General features: G+C 32.5%; 4 protein-coding genes across 4 annotated transcripts in view; 1 reads left to right on the top strand and 3 right to left on the bottom strand.

The window, feature by feature from the left end:
* Positions 1–1,444: 1,444 nt before the first annotated feature.
* LOC106103569 (protein CutA homolog) lies at positions 1,445–3,021 on the bottom strand. Its single transcript, XM_013283352.1, has 3 exons — positions 2,805–3,021; positions 2,551–2,708; positions 1,445–1,676 (listed from the first exon to the last, which is right to left on the bottom strand). The coding sequence occupies exons 1-3, from the start codon at positions 2,911–2,913 to the stop codon at positions 1,515–1,517; spliced, it is 429 nt and encodes a 142-aa protein (XP_013138806.1). The 5' UTR covers positions 2,914–3,021; the 3' UTR covers positions 1,445–1,514.
* A 357-nt stretch (positions 3,022–3,378) lies between these two features.
* On the bottom strand, positions 3,379–8,541 carry LOC106103718. Its single transcript, XM_013283555.1, has 6 exons — positions 8,297–8,541; positions 5,838–5,895; positions 4,342–4,472; positions 4,057–4,167; positions 3,821–3,921; positions 3,379–3,576 (listed from the first exon to the last, which is right to left on the bottom strand). Exons 1-6 carry the CDS (start codon positions 8,333–8,335, stop codon positions 3,387–3,389), a joined length of 630 nt encoding a protein of 209 aa, XP_013139009.1. The 5' UTR covers positions 8,336–8,541; the 3' UTR covers positions 3,379–3,386.
* Positions 5,270–18,931, top strand: part of LOC106103714 — a 58,446-nt gene continuing 44,784 nt past the window's right edge. Inside the window, exons 1-2 of the mRNA XM_013283549.1 lie at positions 5,270–5,544; positions 11,205–11,336. Coding sequence (XP_013139003.1) covers positions 11,331–11,336 — 6 coding nt within the window. The 5' untranslated portion in view covers positions 5,270–5,544; positions 11,205–11,330. The remainder of the gene's footprint in view (positions 5,545–11,204; positions 11,337–18,931) is intronic.
* On the bottom strand, positions 8,918–11,749 carry LOC106103717 (protein spaetzle). The gene is made up of 6 exons (XM_013283554.1): positions 11,644–11,749; positions 11,373–11,448; positions 10,954–11,078; positions 10,494–10,598; positions 10,065–10,171; positions 8,918–9,573 (listed from the first exon to the last, which is right to left on the bottom strand). Exons 1-6 carry the CDS (start codon positions 11,677–11,679, stop codon positions 9,387–9,389), a joined length of 636 nt encoding a protein of 211 aa, XP_013139008.1. The 5' UTR covers positions 11,680–11,749; the 3' UTR covers positions 8,918–9,386.

Raw genomic sequence — 18,931 nt, forward strand, 5'->3', positions numbered from 1 at the left:
TGGCCGCGCGAGTGGCGCTTTCGCGGATTGTTTCCGATGTTCCTTTGTCTCTTTTGTGCTTCACTTTTCTTGATAACTGTTATCGGAACTGGTTTTAATAAATAAGTAGGGCATTTTTAAATTCGTTTGAAATCGTTCGTGTTTTCAACTTACAGTTATTATGTTTTAAGTGTATAGGTAATTTCGTCAAATCGATATATTAATTACTAAAATAGGTTCGGCGTACAATAAAACAACATTTTTTCAGTAATTACTGAACATTCTTTGTATTATATTTTCTTAAGACAATGAGTTTGGGATTCTCTAAATGAACATATATTATTAAGGTTCTCTAGCTGCTGTTTTTAATAAAGAAATACGTTAAAAAGTAGTAATTTTCTATTTTTCAAAAACTTTGTATTTGATTGTTCATACGTAAATACATCGATAAATTTCATACAAACTTTATCGATGACTTACGAATACGTTCTCGCCACAGTTCGTAATAGTCCTTTAAAAATAATACATTTTAGTGGATCTGGATCTCAAGTCACTGCGCGTAAAAGATTTAGGTAAAGGAATGTAAAAAGGAAATTAGGCAGTTGACCTTGTGTCTATAAAAATAGATTTGTATCAAACATTACAATAGATATCTTAATTTTAATATTCCAAGATAATAAAATATCAATATTTCTTTACGTCGTAAATAAATGATGCGACGCAAACTCGACTATTTAAAAATATTTCGGGCGTCATAAACATTTTAATATTCTTATGCCATTGGAATTATTTTCATTCAACCATCAATTTTATTGCTTATTGTTATGAAAAACAAAGGAGTGTTAATCTATTATTGCTTATAATGTAACGTAGTAAAATAAAACAACATTTTCAACGACATAAACATTTTTCTTAAAACAAACGCATAGCTTACATTCAACTTACAGATATTTGAAATCTCTTCTTACTTACTGTATGTTTATAAAGTAAATATTTTATGTTTTTCAACAAACATAATTTCAATTTTAATTTCTTGGGCAAACTAAATAACTACATATTGATGAAATAAATGCATTTTATTGAAAAATATTTTAAAAACAAAAAAAATCTACAAATCTCACAAATACTTTCTCGAAAATTTTCGTGCTAGGCACCTTGTAATTAAATAATCTTTTTCTACAGGTCTTATTTAATATGGCTTTTGCTACAATAGTACGATAGTCCATACTTCTTCACTAATATAATAAATCATAAACACGCACTGCTTTGTGGCGTAGAATGTCACCACAGCATATTTTTGAATAATTATTTCCTTATTAAAAAAACCCCACATTTACGACACGCTTTGGGATACATATTTTCACGCTATTAAACTTAGTGGGTAAATGAATGTAAATAAAACCTTCATGTGGAAAAGTGACCATAAACTACAAGCTGCCAACATTATGAAGCAAGGTTATGGTAACAGTAATTTTGACATTGGCAATTGAGAATTTGATAAATGTAAACAATTAAAACAGCTAGTAATATAATATTCAATTTTCCGGCACTGTTTCTCCTATCCATTTCAAATATGGCGGGTTGCCGTTTTTTATTGGTATTGATATGACTTCACAAACTTCATATGGATGATTGGAGCGAACATATTCTGTCAGTTTGTCCACCAGAGATGTACGAGTCTTGATCATTAACAGGGCCTGGAAACAATAAATATGTAAAATCAGATAATGTAACAGTAATCAACATTATTTACTTAAGGGAAATAGTTTTATGTAACAAATGGATTCCATTGATATCTTAAATAACAGACAATTTATACTAATATTATAAAGTGGAACGATTTGTATTTTTGTATGTATTGAAGTAACTGAAAAATTGTACCAATTTCAATAAATTCTTGCACTGAAAAGCTATGTTATCACTGAGTAACATAGGCTAATTTTTAATACTTTCTTAAAATCATGTGGGCGAATTCGCGAACAGCTAGTTATAAAGTTACTGTTGTCTGGGACTTCTTGCAGTTTTACGAAAAACAAAACACTATGTACCCCTTAGTAACTGCAACCATTTCAGGACGAAATGTAGTTTGTATTCTTCCAGACTATCCTCTTCATGTAGGCCAAATTTCTTAGAGAACCATTTAGGCATTTAGGTTACAAACTCTAATAAATATTTATCAATCCAACCTTTCACAGTTATAATTAGTAAGAATCATATTATTGGAAAAAACAAAAATATGTTACTCCTATCCTACCGCTATGAATCATCCCTGCCTTATCCTACTACCGTAGGGTTGGCGCACCAGGTTTTCGTCCTCCAAAGCTACCTACCGCTATGAATCTTAGGAATTATTATTCTTAAGATTTAGTTAATTTTTAATCAATTCATGTTTAATAGTTCAATAGTATCTAAAAGATTATTTATTTTTAAGCCAGTAAAATAAAAACTAAATGCAAAAAATCTAAGCCAACTTAAAGCATTCAAAACTTAACCTCTATTTAAAAAATGTAGATAAACATTTTTCTTATTATTGTTCAACTTGGTATGTATACAAAATCAATCACAACTAACCTCACTGTCTTCATTGATCTCTCCCTTCCACTCATATATCGAAGTAACTTGAGGTACAATGTTAACGCAAGCAGCCAGTTTATTCTTTACTAATCCATGACCAATAGTTTTTCCAACATCCGTACTCGGCACAGTAACATATGCTACCGAATATTTATCTGTAAATATAAGTACAGTACATTAGTATGCAAAAAACAGTAATTCCTTATTATACTTATGTATTGTCTATTAAAAAAGGTTTATTTTATTCATACCTGCATCAATAATTCCCGAAGACATGTTCGCTTGTGATGCAACTAAACACGGTCTAATAATTGTTAAGTAGATTGTAAATACGTAATTCCTGTTCAGATTCAAAAGCATCCTACGTTAATTATTTCATATGCTATTAAACTAGTAAGATAATAAAGAAAATAAAGTTTATTTCGAAAATTACGATTCACAACAAACCAAATGTCAAAAACCTTCACAGACAACTTACTGACAGTGACATTGACATAATTAGTGAAACATCAAAGAGTATGTAACAATTTTTCAACAAACCTTTATTAATCTGGTAATAATTCACAGATTCTCATTAATTTCCATTATGACCTTATCAAGAATATAAAAATCTCAACTAAGTATGGCTTCAATTGTGTTGTTCAATACAACACTGCAATGTACGCAATGGTCAATAACATGGCCAGGGGATTTAGATTAACGACAAAGTTATATGTGCCTTACACTCCATTTTAGTTTTTTTATTTGATTTTTTATAAACACACGTCTTATAATTTGTTAATAGAAATATAAGAATTGGAAGACTTGCAAACGAAAACAAAAGTGTTTGTTTCTTAACTATATAATTTAAGTTCAGTCACTCTATAAATACACGAACAACAACTAGGAACGAGGAAATGTTTCTCAATCAATTCCCCGTTGTAGTCGAGCGCCACCATACTGCGAAGAATGTACTTTTGTTTGCACATCCCCTCATAGCCTTGAGCAAAATGCACTACTGATTTGCATGGGATGTTCTGCCGACTGGAAAAAAATAATTATCATTATTAAACTAAATAGTAACGATGGCTTTTGATATTGCGGCAGATCTAATGTCTGATTCTTCTCTGTATAATTTAGGTAATGGTTAGTTAAATCCAAACATGGAAAATTTTTTTTTAATTTCTCGTTCCATTATTGAGTGTTTTGGCGAAATATTACTATACTATGATGACTACTTTCTATTTGTATACAAAATAATGATATCGAAGACATAGAAAATACTTACTGACAAATGTCAACACGAAAGGTCTGCTGTACATCCCTAACTTTGTTTATAATGTAATACCACTGCTCACTGGTATCTTTCGCCGCTTTTGGGTTATACAACTGTAAACCAAAATGGAGTTTTAATGCTTTTTAATAGTTAAACTGTACAATGTATTATAAATTATACAGATAGGATGTTAAATAAAATGACATACTCAAGTTACATTAGCTAAAATAATTTCTTGGATATCTTACCGATTCCTGTGATCTGCATAACTCCAGATTTTCCTCCTCTGGTCCTATCCTTTGAGCAATCTCTGGTTCTATGACGTCCACGTTGAATTTGGTTGAGTTGACTACGGACATCTGGAATGCAGATAGTATAAAATGTTAGTTAGAAGCTATACTCTATATTACAGATGGTTAATGTTTAAATACCTAATGACCCCTTACTAATTAGTGGTGTCGATTTTAGGTTATCATAATCTATACTGCAATGAATGAAAATTATATGAAACAATGTCATAAATCATGCCTTACCCGGTCTATCAACTGCGATACGTATCCATGCGGATATTCCGGTATATTATCACAGATGCCGACTATTTCGCAATCTTTAGGGATCTTTGGCTTGAATGAAGTCTGCCCGGGGAATACGATGCCGCTCGAAACTGGAAATTATATTTAAATACTATTATTTATGAACGCTGTAAAAGGTGACAAGGTTAAGAAGGGAGTGGCTACTGACATGAATTTAGATAGCTTAACCTGGAGTGAGCAAAGTTGTTGCGCTACCCTACTGGTGTAAGATAAGTACGCCGAGATGATGAAAATAATTTCTTAGGGTTGGAAATCCTCATTGTCAACCTATAGCTGGAACTGGATGGTTATGGTTTACGAGAAACTGTAAGATCGTTTATATTTTTCTGTCCTACGTGCCAACTCCAAAGTCGAGATATTTTACGAAGTCTAATATAGTTGCAATCAATTCTATATTACCAAAGCGTTCATAAATCGTTGTTTAATCTCAACAACAATTTGAATGATCATTGGCTAATGGTTGGGGAAGTTACGTACTATTATTTAACAACAGTCATTTGTTACATTACACGCTACTCCGAATACTGAGATCATTTGTATATTTTTTGTTTACATTTTGTAAGAATGTATTATTTTGTTTTAATAAAAAACTATTGAAACTGAGTATTTTATCCCAAATGACAGGGGGAAGATTTGATATAGAACGTACGGCAATTTCGTTGTGACCTGTTATAGGCTTAATCTAAATTGAATTTGCCATCACGAGTTTTATACAAATCATAATTTCCTCCGAATTTAAGACCCGATGGATTCTCTTTCATTTTTAATTTATTTTTAAATCAAATTATTATTATCGGTGACCAGTGCGACCTCTTCGACCGTATACATACTCTTTGACAACCAAAGAGGTCAAATATATTCGAAATTCGAATTGCCCAAACCTAACACAAATACGTATAAAATGGTGCATTTATTTCTTTTCATTATCAACGTTTCGCAGATATTCTTTATGAATACAATTTCATCATCCAGTTCCTAGATATATGGTTATAATTACATTCTTGATAAAACATAGCCGACGCTAATAAACATTAATGTTAATTGGTGACAATTGTATACATTAATAACTGTCCAATAAATTGTGTTGTACCAAGAAAAGTTCATGTGATAATGTAACTAAAGAATAATTTCTATTCCCTCTAGGTAAGTCTGATATTATATTTTTTAAATAATTATACCTATCTAGTATGTCTTATGCCTTAATTATGCCATAATATGTAGTATTGCATAATCTATAAATATAATAAAATTTGTATTTCGTATGTAAAATCATGTTTCGTGAGCATGATGCTGATAAAATAACGTTATTTCAAAATTCTGTGTGTCCGTGTTTGTTCCGTGAAATCTCCGGAACGACGTGACCAGTTTTGACGTAAAAACAGCTGGTACACGCGGGAACTAATTTACCAAAGTCACCGGCGACCTCTGATACCTACCGTCATTCCTCTGAATAGCTCTCGTTCTCCTCGGTATCGTACTCATCGCTTCGTGACTCTGAAAGAAGACAATTTATTTCAATAAAACCAGCTGTTTAATAGAAATTGATTAGCTCAAATGACCATTTGACAATCGGAGGACGAATCGAATGACACCGTTCACTTCAAAATCAGTCAAAGTTTAAAGTATCCGTTCAGTTTATGCAACAAGGGATTACCATCAAATGGGATCTAGATAAACAAAATGGGATCTAGCGGGAACCCGCAATGTTTTAGGCTCTGCGAGATTCCATAATATCTTGCATTATGCAACGTACATACATACATTTCCTGTTAATTCGGCAATAAAAGATGCTGTTTCTAAAAACGTATTAGATGCCAAGAATTATACTTTTTACTGGCTTGCACATTCGTGGAAGCAAGCGTTAAAATTATTGACTACATTTATTATCTTAAATAGTTTTATTTTAGGACGAAGAGTCTTAGTTCTTATAAAACCAGCCATTTCGTAGTTCTTATGCGTACCCGAAGACTACCATTTTATATTTGGGTCCATAATTTGGAATTTACAAATGTAAAAAAAATATAAAATTTTAAACTTGTCAATTGCATTTATTAGTCGGAAAAGATTCCGATTTTTATATTTCTCAAGAACAATCTGTAATAAATAAAAATATGATTGTCCGAGATAATGTCAAAGTACATTTGATCAGATTTAACTACACTTTTAGTTAATTATATTTAACGGACAATCAAAATGTTTATATACGTAATTGTTTTTTCCAACATTACACGCAGTTTGACGTATATTTTTTATCTGTGACACATTCTCGTCATGACCTAATATAATGTATAGTCTATGGACTCCACTTTATGATTCGTTGGTCTGAAAACCCATGTGGTAAATCGTCGTTTTTGTTAATTGTTCCTGATAGTATATTTTTTATCTGCAAATTTCCGGAACATCCGAACGCAACAATCGTTCGCGTGAAAAATATCGTTCTTCCTTGTCATTTAAAAACAATAATCGTGATATATCTCGTTTGGAACGAATACCGAAATTAAATAAACAAAGAACCTCAATTACATGGAGAAAATTACGATAAACTTCATACTAATATTATAAATACGAAAGTTTAGATGGATGGATAGATGTTTGTTAGTTTGTAACGGCTGAACGGATCTGGGCTTTGGAATGGATGTAATACATACTCTAGAAGAACACATAGGCTTTTACTTTATTTAAATTTTACGCGGACGGAGTTGCGTGCAAAAGCTATTTCATAATAAGAGCGATGAACTTGATTTCTACTGATACGTGAGTTGAACCTATAGAAACATTCGACATTCCACATTTATTCGACATATTAGAGATAATTTCTGTGATAACCAAGGTCAAGTATCAATTATTTAATTCGAATTCGAACATTATGAACAAAAAAAATAAATAGTCCAACCTTTCAAATGATTCGTATTTGAATTTTTAATCGTGTTTAAATAATAGAATTGTAATCGTTTCTAACTTTAAAATATTTTACTATGAACACTCGTATAAAGCCATTTACAGATGCTCTATTTTACCAGGTGTTCAGTAAAAATTGTCAGTTATAACCGCGTACGTAAACTTGTAACTACTCTGTGAGAGCAAACTACGAAAAGTTTTTAATAAGTCATAGCATTTACAATCTTTTAAGGTCATGTCAAACGAGATTATTTACGAGGAATAATGCCCTTAACCGTCTGAGAATGGTAATGAGATTTGCGTACATGTAAATAAAGGTAGGACGCTTTATTTATCTATTTTAAACTTTATTGAATACATTTCTAATGGTATATTCTAATAATAGCCTATAGTGTATTGAAATAACTCAAAAACCGATTTTAAAAATTCCTTCACTGTTAGAACGGTAATTTATCTGTAACATAGGGTATATTTTTTTTAATTTCACGCGGGCGTTGTCGCGAGCAACAGCCAGTATTGTAAAAAATAATGTTTCTAAAGTCTAAATTACGTTGTAGTTCAGTTATTTTTTAAATCTGAATAATTAAATGTATAAAAATTGTTTCTTTGTTCGGTTTCGATGAAAACTGGTTCGAAATTTTAACACGAAACGTGTAATTAGTATTCTTGCCAATTACGATCCATTTGAATCTTCTTTTTATTGCTATGTCGGTTTTTGATTGCTAATTCAGGTGCAATTAAATCTAAGGTTTTATTCCTGATTTTTCATATATATGCTAATTTGTAGTTAACTTTTTCAAGGCAAACCAAATCGTCGACTAGTCTCTAAATAATATAACGAATTTATCTAGCAACATTAATATTCATTCATTAACGAGCGAAGAAAGTGACAGGCCACTTTTACTTTTCAAACGCCGTTCGCGAATACAGCTTATAAAAAAAACTATGTTTATGCGTTTATTCTTTTTTAGTGCTTTAATCTCAGCTATTAACTCACCAGCAATATCCAAATGGCACAATAGTATAACCACGCCATTATCGTTAATTATTGTTTATAATACATGTCCAACTTTACACTATACAAATGGTATCGATAATACCATATTTATTTAAGTACATTTTCACTGTGAAGGTAAATTTATTTCCATGTCCGAAAGGGAAAGGACCACAAGAGAGTCACACACACAACACACTCGACGGATTGACGACGACTGACCAAGACCGAGGCCGCTAGCCGAAGTGACGTAGTCTAGCCTTGACGACCACTTTACATAGACCTGTCTCCGTTTTTGTGACACTTAAAGAATACTACAAGCTTTATGTGAATATGTAAGACGCAGTTCTTAGTAACATGGTCAGATTTAAAATGTACAAAGAAAAATAAATAAACGTTTGTTTATGTGATTTTGGTAAAGATAAAAGGCACAATAATGTACAGCTTAAGAATTATTATATCTTTATTAAGTTATTTTTCATTTTAATTAAAATTTTGCTTTTTTAAAAGCGTAAATGAAAATTTACGGTAAGTTATGCTAAGTATCATGTAGATAACTTAAGTATGCGGTAACTATTGTACATAGTTTCTTATCGCTAATAATTATATAAGTCAAACGATATGTATTTTTTATTTATTTATTCAGTATTGCTAATAAATATGACAAACTATATACAAAATTTAGGATGTAGAATATGTTAATTACTTAAATAATTAGATTAACCTATGTATTTTCAATCATATTGCTTTAATTTTGAATAATCAGTATTTTCCTTCGGACTTTTGTAAATGTCGGTTCAAGTACAGTCAGTAAGATTTCTTTTTAATATAAAACTTTAAGAACAAAATCAATCAAATTTATAACAACACACTTGTAGAAAATCATATTTTCATCTCTCACTATTACTTAATAAAACGAAACTTAAAATATGTGTCAATAAGAGTCACAGCCATAGATAAAAATGCAAGTAATAGAGCGGGTTTTACAGGCATTTTTCTCTAAATAATTCAAGCAATTCACAACCGAAACTCTAGTAGTAGAGTTTTTGAACATTTGAGTATTTTTTAGATCTTAAATTTCTGATCGCATCAGTTATTTCAAATTGTACGATAGGGTTCTGTATACACAAGAACAACAGCTAGGGATGATGAAATAATCTTCATATGTACTTCCTGTGTAGTCCAATGCCACCATTTTGCGTAGAATATACTTCTGTTTGCAGTATCCTTCGTTGCCAAGTGCAAAACTCGCCACATTATCACACATGACATTTTGTTTACTGGAAGAAAAAAACTTTATTACATACTGCATTTAATGTTACTCTATGTATAGATGGAAATTTAGATTTAGTCCTCCAGATCTACACAAGAGACCTATAAAAGCCTTTCCCAAAGTCTAACACTGCTTTGTGGTCGCTTGAGGACTAGAGGCGGACACTAAATTGTATATTGCTAATTTTTAAGCGTCGGTGGCTCAGTGGTTTAAGCACTTGACTTGTAATCTACAGGTCTTGGGTTCGAATCCCGCCGTACCAATGTGATATTCGATTTTTCATATGTGCATAATTCATCCGACGTTCTTACGGTGAAGGTAATCATCACGATGCAACCTGCACATGCCCTCGGTTGAGACGTAAAGAGAGCTGGCGATGAAGATTTTTTGAAAATTAATCCAATACTTTCCTCATTATTTTAATGCCAGTTACTTATCAATTGACGTATTCATTTATACAATACAGTACATTGTTAATTAAGGAAAGATTTAACTTACTTGCAAACATCTACTCGGAATGTTTGTACGGCCTCTTCGTTTCTCTTATTCACAATATAGTACCATTTTTTTCCATTAACGGATCGTGCTGCCAGCGGACTAAAAAGCTGGGGAAATACAAAAACTTATTAACATTATAAATGTGAAAGTTTCGATGTATATTACGATTTATGTCCAAAACGGCTTAACAGATAACACTTGAAAGAGATACAGAACATATTTAAGAAGAAAACGTAGGATATTTATTGAGTTTTTTTATTCCGTGCGTGCGAAATCGCGCGCAAAATCTAACTGTGAAAGTTTATGGTTACCACTTAACTCTAAAACTACATAGATTAAATTTGAATAGAAATAGATTTTACTCTGGATGACACCATAGACTAGTAACTATGTTTTTTTTTAATTATTTTTATTTAATATTTTTCTTACCATTGTCTTTGATTGGCACAATTCCGTGTTATCTTCCTCGGGTCCAAACCGCTCGTCGAGTTGTATTATGTCCATATTGAAATGGGTTTGATTGACTTTATTTATCTGTAAAAATTTTTTTATTAACTTGGTAACAGCGAAAATCTATTTTATACAGTAGATATCCTACCTATCATTTTTAGGACTGATTATAGGTTTTTCTGCTGTTTTTGGAGTTGATTTGGATTGCTTAATGTATCATTGCATTTAACTTTTTTAACGTATTTCTACTATGATGACGTAAAAATTAGGCCAAAATTTATAAAACACTGCACTGACCCTTAATGTTTGTATGTGTTTCAATTCCTTTCTGAACGCTTACTAAACGATTGAACTGATATTTACTAGTGAGGTATTCATATCGTATATCTTGTGATAGTAAATCGGGATTTTTTATATTTTAAATCAACAATTTTCTTACCTGATCGATCAGTTGCGTCACGTACTGCTGCGGGTACTCCGGTACGTCATCGCAAATACCGATTTCTTCGCATTCTTTAGGTATGCTCGGTTTGAAAGACAGTGAGCCAGTAATTTGGTTATTATCTGAAAGATAGGACATTGTTAGACAGGTTTCATTAAAAACGATTATTTCCTAATGCGTGAATATTCAACGTAATCATCTATTTCACTATTTTTTGCAAATACCTTATAAAAACTTATTCCTTTCAGATTGATGAAAGGCGGTATAAGCAACTAAAACGCTCATGTATGCGTACATGGTTCTAGAAGAACTAAGAAACGTGACCTAGAACCGCACGAAATGACGGTTCTGGTGTCTGCTTACTCCTCAGGGTTATGGAGGTGAGTTATTTTGTTATCAATTAGGTGTATTCTTACCATAACCATCGATAGCTCTTGTTCTCCTGGTTGCATACCGATCTAAAATGATCGCGTCACTGGGAAGTAAGTGGACCTGTAAAATTAGTTAGATTTGCTTATACATTACAACAAGAATAAGATCATAGATTAGAGAAAGTATCAATAAGGGATATTTTATTTAAATAATTAGTAGTAACTTTTAAGAAAAAGAATGTAATGAAAGAAATGTTAATTAAAGTATGGAAAATTAAAAAAGAGTGTTAAAAGAGTGAGGTCTTTGTAAACTTACCAATGATACCCAAACGGCAACACAGACAAAGTACATATTTTTTTATTTTATTTTTAATATAAAAATTAAAACTAATTAAACCGTTTATAGGGACAAATGTCCTGGCGGAAAGATTGGGCTGCAATATGCAGTAGTCAAATGGAGTCCTTATTTATACAACTGTAGATCAGACGTCAGTTTATCCTTCCTGTAGTGTGTGTATGTTCGGACGTGTTCCCTTTCATACGTCATTACTTTAGCGATATGCCGCTTGACGACAACAGAGATCATTTTAGCAAGCTACAGTAGGAATCATTTGATTTGGTACCTCGGGTAAAAGAGAAAGAATACAACTTTAGAAATATACCATCTCTAGTTTTAACTATTTTAGTACAGTTTAGTTTAGTACAGTAGTATAGTTTATACAAATATTTCTTTGTTTTAGAACTATGTTCTTTTGGATGGAGCCTCCAGTCCTTCTTGTTCCCTCTCTTTTGCCACCTCTACATTACTCTATATAAAACAAACTATACTAGTTAATGTTATAAAGAGGAAGATTTGCGTTTTTAGTATGTATTGGAATAACTCAAAAACTACAAGGCCAATTTAAAATATTCTTTCACCATTAGAAGGGTAATTTTTCTGTGAGTAACATAGGCCATGATTATTATTATTTTTTTGATTACACGCCTGCGAAGTCGCGAGCAACAGCTAATGTAACATAAAGTCCGACAGTTATATTGTAATACTTTTTTGACAATGATAAGTGCACTAACGGCCTATAGTAATTAGTTTCACCGGGTCAAATAAGTTGCTCGCTTAACATAAATATAGAGTTGTTAATACAATTTGTGGTAACTGCTCTGTATTAGTTAGAAACATTTTGACAGTGAGTACACATTCAAAACATAAACAAGTCGGCTTATTCCGTTTACCTAACTAAATTTACCTAACCAGTTAGGTAACAAGAATTTATTTTCCTGTTTCCTAACTACTTAGCAAAGTAGAATATTTTTTTCCGTTTTCATAACCTGTCAAGTGTGCTAGGGTGGGTACACTCTGCTAGTTTCATGCCATCAATACCATCTTAGGGTGACAGGCGACCACCGTTAGGTGTCCGGATACCAAACCGCTGATACTACAATGTCTGAAAACACATGGCCAATTTCACGCTGGCGAACACCACACAGCTAGTATTTGGAATTTGAAGGAAAAGTAACACTATACTTAATAATAATAATATTAATGGATGGCCCGGAAAAAAAAAAAGCATACTCACCGTACCGGTTATGAAAACGGAGAAAAACATTCTTCTTTGCTAACTAGTTAGGAAATAGGAAAAAAAACTTGTTACCTAACTGGTTAGGTAAACAGAACAAGCCAACAAGTCGACCCTTGCTATTGTTATCGCTAATGAGCCAATATAAATGTCACGTACTGTACATCGTATAAGGAGATTTTTGCGTGCGTAAGTTGAAACTTAAATTAGGATAATTTGTTTATAAGCCTATGGTGTTTTGATTGAAATACTAATAGCCTAATGGGTAATTACGAAAGGAATTTCATGTTCGTGAATAATAATCCTTTCAAATATTCAAAAGAATCGTATCCATGAGATCTTGATAACTTAAACCTTTCTTTAGTTCGGATTTATGACACTAAATACTAAGGGACCCTTTTGCCCAATTTTGCAATTGAAACACGATAGTATACTACAGTTAACCGACGTTCTTACGGTGAAGGAAAACACGATGCAACCTGCACATATTGGCGAAGAAATTCGAAGATATGTGAAGTCCACCAACTCGCAATAGTCTTGCGTGGTTGACAAAGACCTTCTTCTCTTTCGTATCTTCATTGCTGAAGGTCGTGCTTGCCCTGGTAAGCCTTTACCGTTTCATCTACCAGCTGCCTCCACGCCGCCCTGTCTTCGGCTCGTCTCAGGGCAGTCGGGATGTTGAGTCCCAGTATGGACTGCACCTGATCGGTCCATCGGGTAGGTGAACGCCCTCGTGACCTTTTGCCCTCGATTTTTCCAACCACTACCAGTTTGTCCAGATTGTCCGGTTGTCTTCGAGACAAAGACCTAGTTTCTCTAAATTAGGGTAGGCTTTGAGCCCCCTTAGTGGTACAGTGAGCGGTCATGATGATTAAACCTAACGTGTGTGGTCTGCATAACAATAGAAAAAAAAATGACATCATCTTCAATTATGTTAAATTAGGTCAGAGGTTATATTTTCATTTTAAACGTTCATAAATTGGGTTTTCCCTCGACTTCGTAATTATAGCAGTAATATCTTCACACTTCATGTTCTATTTTTAGTTTATATACAAAGGAATTGTTTATATATATAGTTTAAATAGGAAATGCAATCCAATAAGAAGAGGATATTGAACATAATAAAATCCCAATTCTCTGTACGTAATGTCCAAGGAGACTATGGGCCATTGTGAAGGAAACACCATATGTTTTATACTTGGAATTGATATCATTTTACAGCGAAATTACACAGATAACCAATAAATTATGGCTTGTGCATTAACAATGTAGGTTTTTCCGAAGTAGTACTAATTTTATTTTGACATTCACTGTTCATTCGTGCCAAATTTATTCGAGAGTAGTACTAACTGTAGAGTGTAGCTCAGAGGTTAAGACTTTTGATATGTAATCTATACGTCCTGGGTTCGAATCCATGTACTAATATGTTTATAGATTTACAAATTTCTTATGTAAAAAGGTTATCGACGATCTTATAGTGAGAGAACACATCTTGATGCAACCAAGCCGAGACCTGGGGTCGTATTGCTGATGAGATATTGTAGCTATCTTCAATTAAAAGTGCCGTTCAAATCGGTACAACCATTTCGAAGTACGAAATAAACGCGGACAAACATAAATTAAATCTGATATATGTGGGATTCATATAGATCGTTTTCCCTTTTATTATTTCTATGCAGTCCCTAGCAACAGATACATAATTAAAAAAAATATTTTTGTATTTAATTACGAAACATATTGTGGTTTTATGTAAAGATTATATTTCATAATAATTGTAACCACATTTAAAAATCGATTTGTTAGGTTGCGTTAATTACGTAAAAGACAAAAATATAGTTAACCACGTCCAAATTATTTTACGTTTTTTCCTCTTTTTATTATATTGTTTCTATACATTTGAAATTAGGTATAGAATAACAAAATACTGTGACGTTGTCAAAAAAACCCGAACAGGATAACTCAATTATCTGGATTCCAGTAAGACAGTGTATGTCAATTTCCAATCAATTCAGTTGAAGGAATAACTTTGTTCTATACATACTTTTGACCCTTAGTTATCATATTTGCAAAATTCTTTCTTACTGTAAAACACTTAAAACAAAAATTATACATTTCAACTCTCAAGGCCAAATAGTTTAGTATCAATACATCTGTGAATTACTTTTTAAATTATTTAAAGTTAGATATATTAATGTTAAATGTAATATATTTCTATTAGTTGTACTTCCAATGATAATATACAACAACTAGCTGTTCCCGTGCGACTTCATCTGTTTAATGGCGTGAAAATATGTAGCCTAAAGCATGACGTAAGTGTAGGGCTTTTTATTAAAAAATAATTATTCAAAAATATGCTGTAATTGCTGACATCTTAGGCAACAAAGAAGTGTGTGTTTACGCTTTATTATAATAGTATAGATTGGACAGATAAGGGTCAGTTTACACAGACCGAAGCGTAGAGCAGAGATTTTATTTTCGCAAATACAACTGAGTTTGAAAGAAACAAGGTTTAATTTTTGTCAATCAGCAAGCCTAAAAACTAAAATGATACCTTGTTTCAATTTTATAAAGATCAATTTAATTTGCGTTAAAAATTTGCTCTGCACTACTTTCCGGTCTATGTGAATGGACCCTTAGACCTATTTAAAGTTGTGATATATATAGTACGATGACCTAGAAAAAACCGGTTCTCCCATAACCTTTTGTCATCATGTGTCATTCAAGAGACGATTGTATATAAACTAGCTATCACACGTGACTTCGTCAGGGGGGTATAAAAATTAGCCTATAAAGATCCCACGTTCATCAGCTACTATGCCGTCAAAGTCCCGTCAAAATCAGGTTGGTTGTCGTTTTAAAGATTACCCGGTACAAACACGGCGGTATGGATAATAATTTTCAGATTAGGGATTCATTGTCAGTGCATAACATATAAAATATGATTTTTTTCTGTACTACATACAGACATTCCAATTTTTATACGTATAATAAATATAATTTGGTGACATCAAATGCTTATCAATAAATGACTCACATCTCCTAAATTACTACTATGTATTAGAACTAGTTATTCGCCCACGTTTCGCTTAGAAAAAAAATTAAAATTAAAAGACACCCTAATGAATCATACTAACATTTATTAACGTATCTATTTTATTCCTTAGGTCCGGTAGAGGTAGACCTAGAAAAGATGGATGGATAGCGTCAAAGGTGTTATGTTCAAGAAGGGAGTGATGACTGAGTTGACTGATGATAGAGTTATTTGGAGGATGAAAACCCAATGCGTCGACCCTACAGAAGTAGGATAAGGTACGGAAGATGATCTATTTTATCCGGTCAGTTTTTGAGTTTTCGAAATAAATTTATTTATGTAAAAACAGACTGAAAGATTTTAAATGTTGTATTTACTGGCTTTGTGATTTTTTGTTAACATATGCGTGAGTCAATTTAAAATAATATTATTATATTTTTGTGGGGCTATGATTCACGCGGTCATCCGGTGTCAACACCAACTTGTTTCAAGGAAGTAGTCCCTCTCATCGTTGGATTAGATTTGATTATTGGTGGCCATCGAAACAAATGATTTCCGACACTGCACGAATAATAGTTGTTTTACATTTAATTTTAAAATAGTTTTTGCTATTTTACTTAACGTAGTTGCATATTTCCGTTCATGACAATACAGTACATATGACCTTTACAGGCGGTACACAATTATCCAACGTTCGCGGAATTGACAATATGCTATTAAATGAAATATTTTTTATGTTATTTTACTTCAAAGTTTGCAGCTCACTTTATAGTAATAGTGCCTACAAGTACCATATTTATATAGTTAATATTTTTGTGCCTGATAGGTTATAAAAAGAACGGATTTATTTTGTAGGATTAATAAGCTTGGTAAGGCAGGCATTAGGGTGTGGGTGAGCCACCGCCCAGGGCGCTGAACAGAAAGGTAACCACAGATCTAAGAGGTACATTGTCTTACATCCCTGTTTACGCACTTAAAATGGTCAAAACGGTGGCATCATAAAAATCTCGCCCAGGGCGATAGTAGCGATAGAACTGGTATGGCTGATAGACCCGTCTCATTGCAGTCCACGAAGTAGTGACCCTGCAAGAAATAATGCGGCAATTATTTAATTAGTATATCTTGCTCGAATATTTTTAGGATACTATAAATTTGCATTTCGATGTCGTATTTTAGTTTTACATTTTTGTTGATTTAATTGGATTTTCATATCTATTATTGCTCTTAAAATGGAAAACAGTTGATTGAAAGTGTCAATAGCCAGTACAAAATTATAGATATAGTAAAAAAATAAATGTAGGCATTACAAAGATCGAGTTAAGGAAAAGTTCAGAATTAATGGAAAAAGTGAAAGGTCGTTGTCCTTTACAAGTGAAACCGGTAAATTAAGGTTACCCAAACCAAACAACACAACTTGTTTACAAAAATATTGCATACGAATAAGTTTGGACTAAGTAACTTTTTAGTTTAAATTAATTATTGAAATATTTTGTATGTGATGTGTAATATTTACGAATAATTATTGACTATCTTTATGTCGGTGTCTCCGTCTGCGGATTTAAAAAAATATAATTAGCTTATTTGTTCTACATCTGTGTGAAATTTTTCCGAGCTCCGTTGACTCGTTCAGGAGATATCTTATAATATACATCCATACATCGAAGCTTTCACATTTATAATAATAAACTACTGTCACTATCCCACATGACGAGAATCTCGTGAAAGCCGAAAATGAAAAACAATTAAAATATTTGGATTTGGCTCACGAGATTACCGCGATGTGGCGTATGAAATCGACTACCATTATTCCGATAGTCGTTTCGGCACACGGGCTGATAGAGAAGAGCTTCGACCAATACCTCAAGAAGCTCTCGCTAGACAGTTGGATTAAGGGCCTGATTCAAAAGGCGGTTGTTTTAGAAACCGCACGAATAGTGAGGAGGTTCCTGTCTCTGCAGCCCTGACCACTAGTTGCTTGAGTCATCGGATTCTGCAGCCGGTGGACTTCTATTTTTTTTGTGAAATATATTATATGTAAAAATAACAAAATAAAGGTTTGAGATTATAACTAAATACTTATACTCATTGTATAAGATTTTTTATAATTAACCCTTTCCCGCCTTTTGTCTGCGACTAGAGTAACGGTGTAAAAGGATTAAATTGTCTCTGAAATAAAGTGTTTTACTGTTTAAACAAATAATACGCGGAATGGACATATGTACATGAAAACATATACCTAGGAATTTTCTAGAAACATGAATAATTTGTTTGAACAGTCACTATATTCTTATGATTGTGAAGGAATTTTGATGCAAGCTCGTCATAAGAACATTGCGGTTTTCTAGAAAAAAATTGTACAAACAGACATGATGTCGTAAATAATATGATTCATTACTTATTTGTTAGGTCAAGTTTAAATTGTTCGCTGTAAAACTAGCGTTGTGTTTTGTCTTTTGTCATAAGATAAATAATTACTTAATTGCATGTAGATTTGTAGCTGTTGGTCATGATTTCGGCGAAGAATTTATGAAAGGCAAAAGTAAGTAGTCTTTTTGTGTTCTTCCAGTCTATTTTCTACATCTATGCTAATTTTCATCGAAATATGTTTAGCTGTTTAGGCTACAAACTCTAACAAACATCCATACAGATTGCATTTATAATATTAGTAAGATTAGTAAAAAGTGAGAAATTCTATTTGACCATGTGGGCATAATTGGAACTGAATAGTGATGTCGCACAAAAAAACAAAAGTGAGTAGCCTATGTGGTATTCCAGACTATCATCTACATCTATGCCAAATTTCATCGAAATATGTTTAACCGTTTAGGCTACAAACTCTAACAAACATCCATCCATCCATCTAAACGCATTTATAATATTAGTATGATCTGATGTGCCCCCGCTCTATTTGTTTAGGCGGATTAATGTTATATGTTTAACATCCATCCATCCTTTCGTGTTTATATTAAGATAGCCAAAGATGTGTTGCTAATAGTTAT

This window comes from Papilio polytes, unplaced genomic scaffold (genome assembly GCF_000836215.1).
Source record: "Papilio polytes unplaced genomic scaffold, Ppol_1.0 DF823731.1, whole genome shotgun sequence".
Lineage (NCBI taxonomy): Eukaryota > Metazoa > Arthropoda > Insecta > Lepidoptera > Papilionidae > Papilio > Papilio polytes.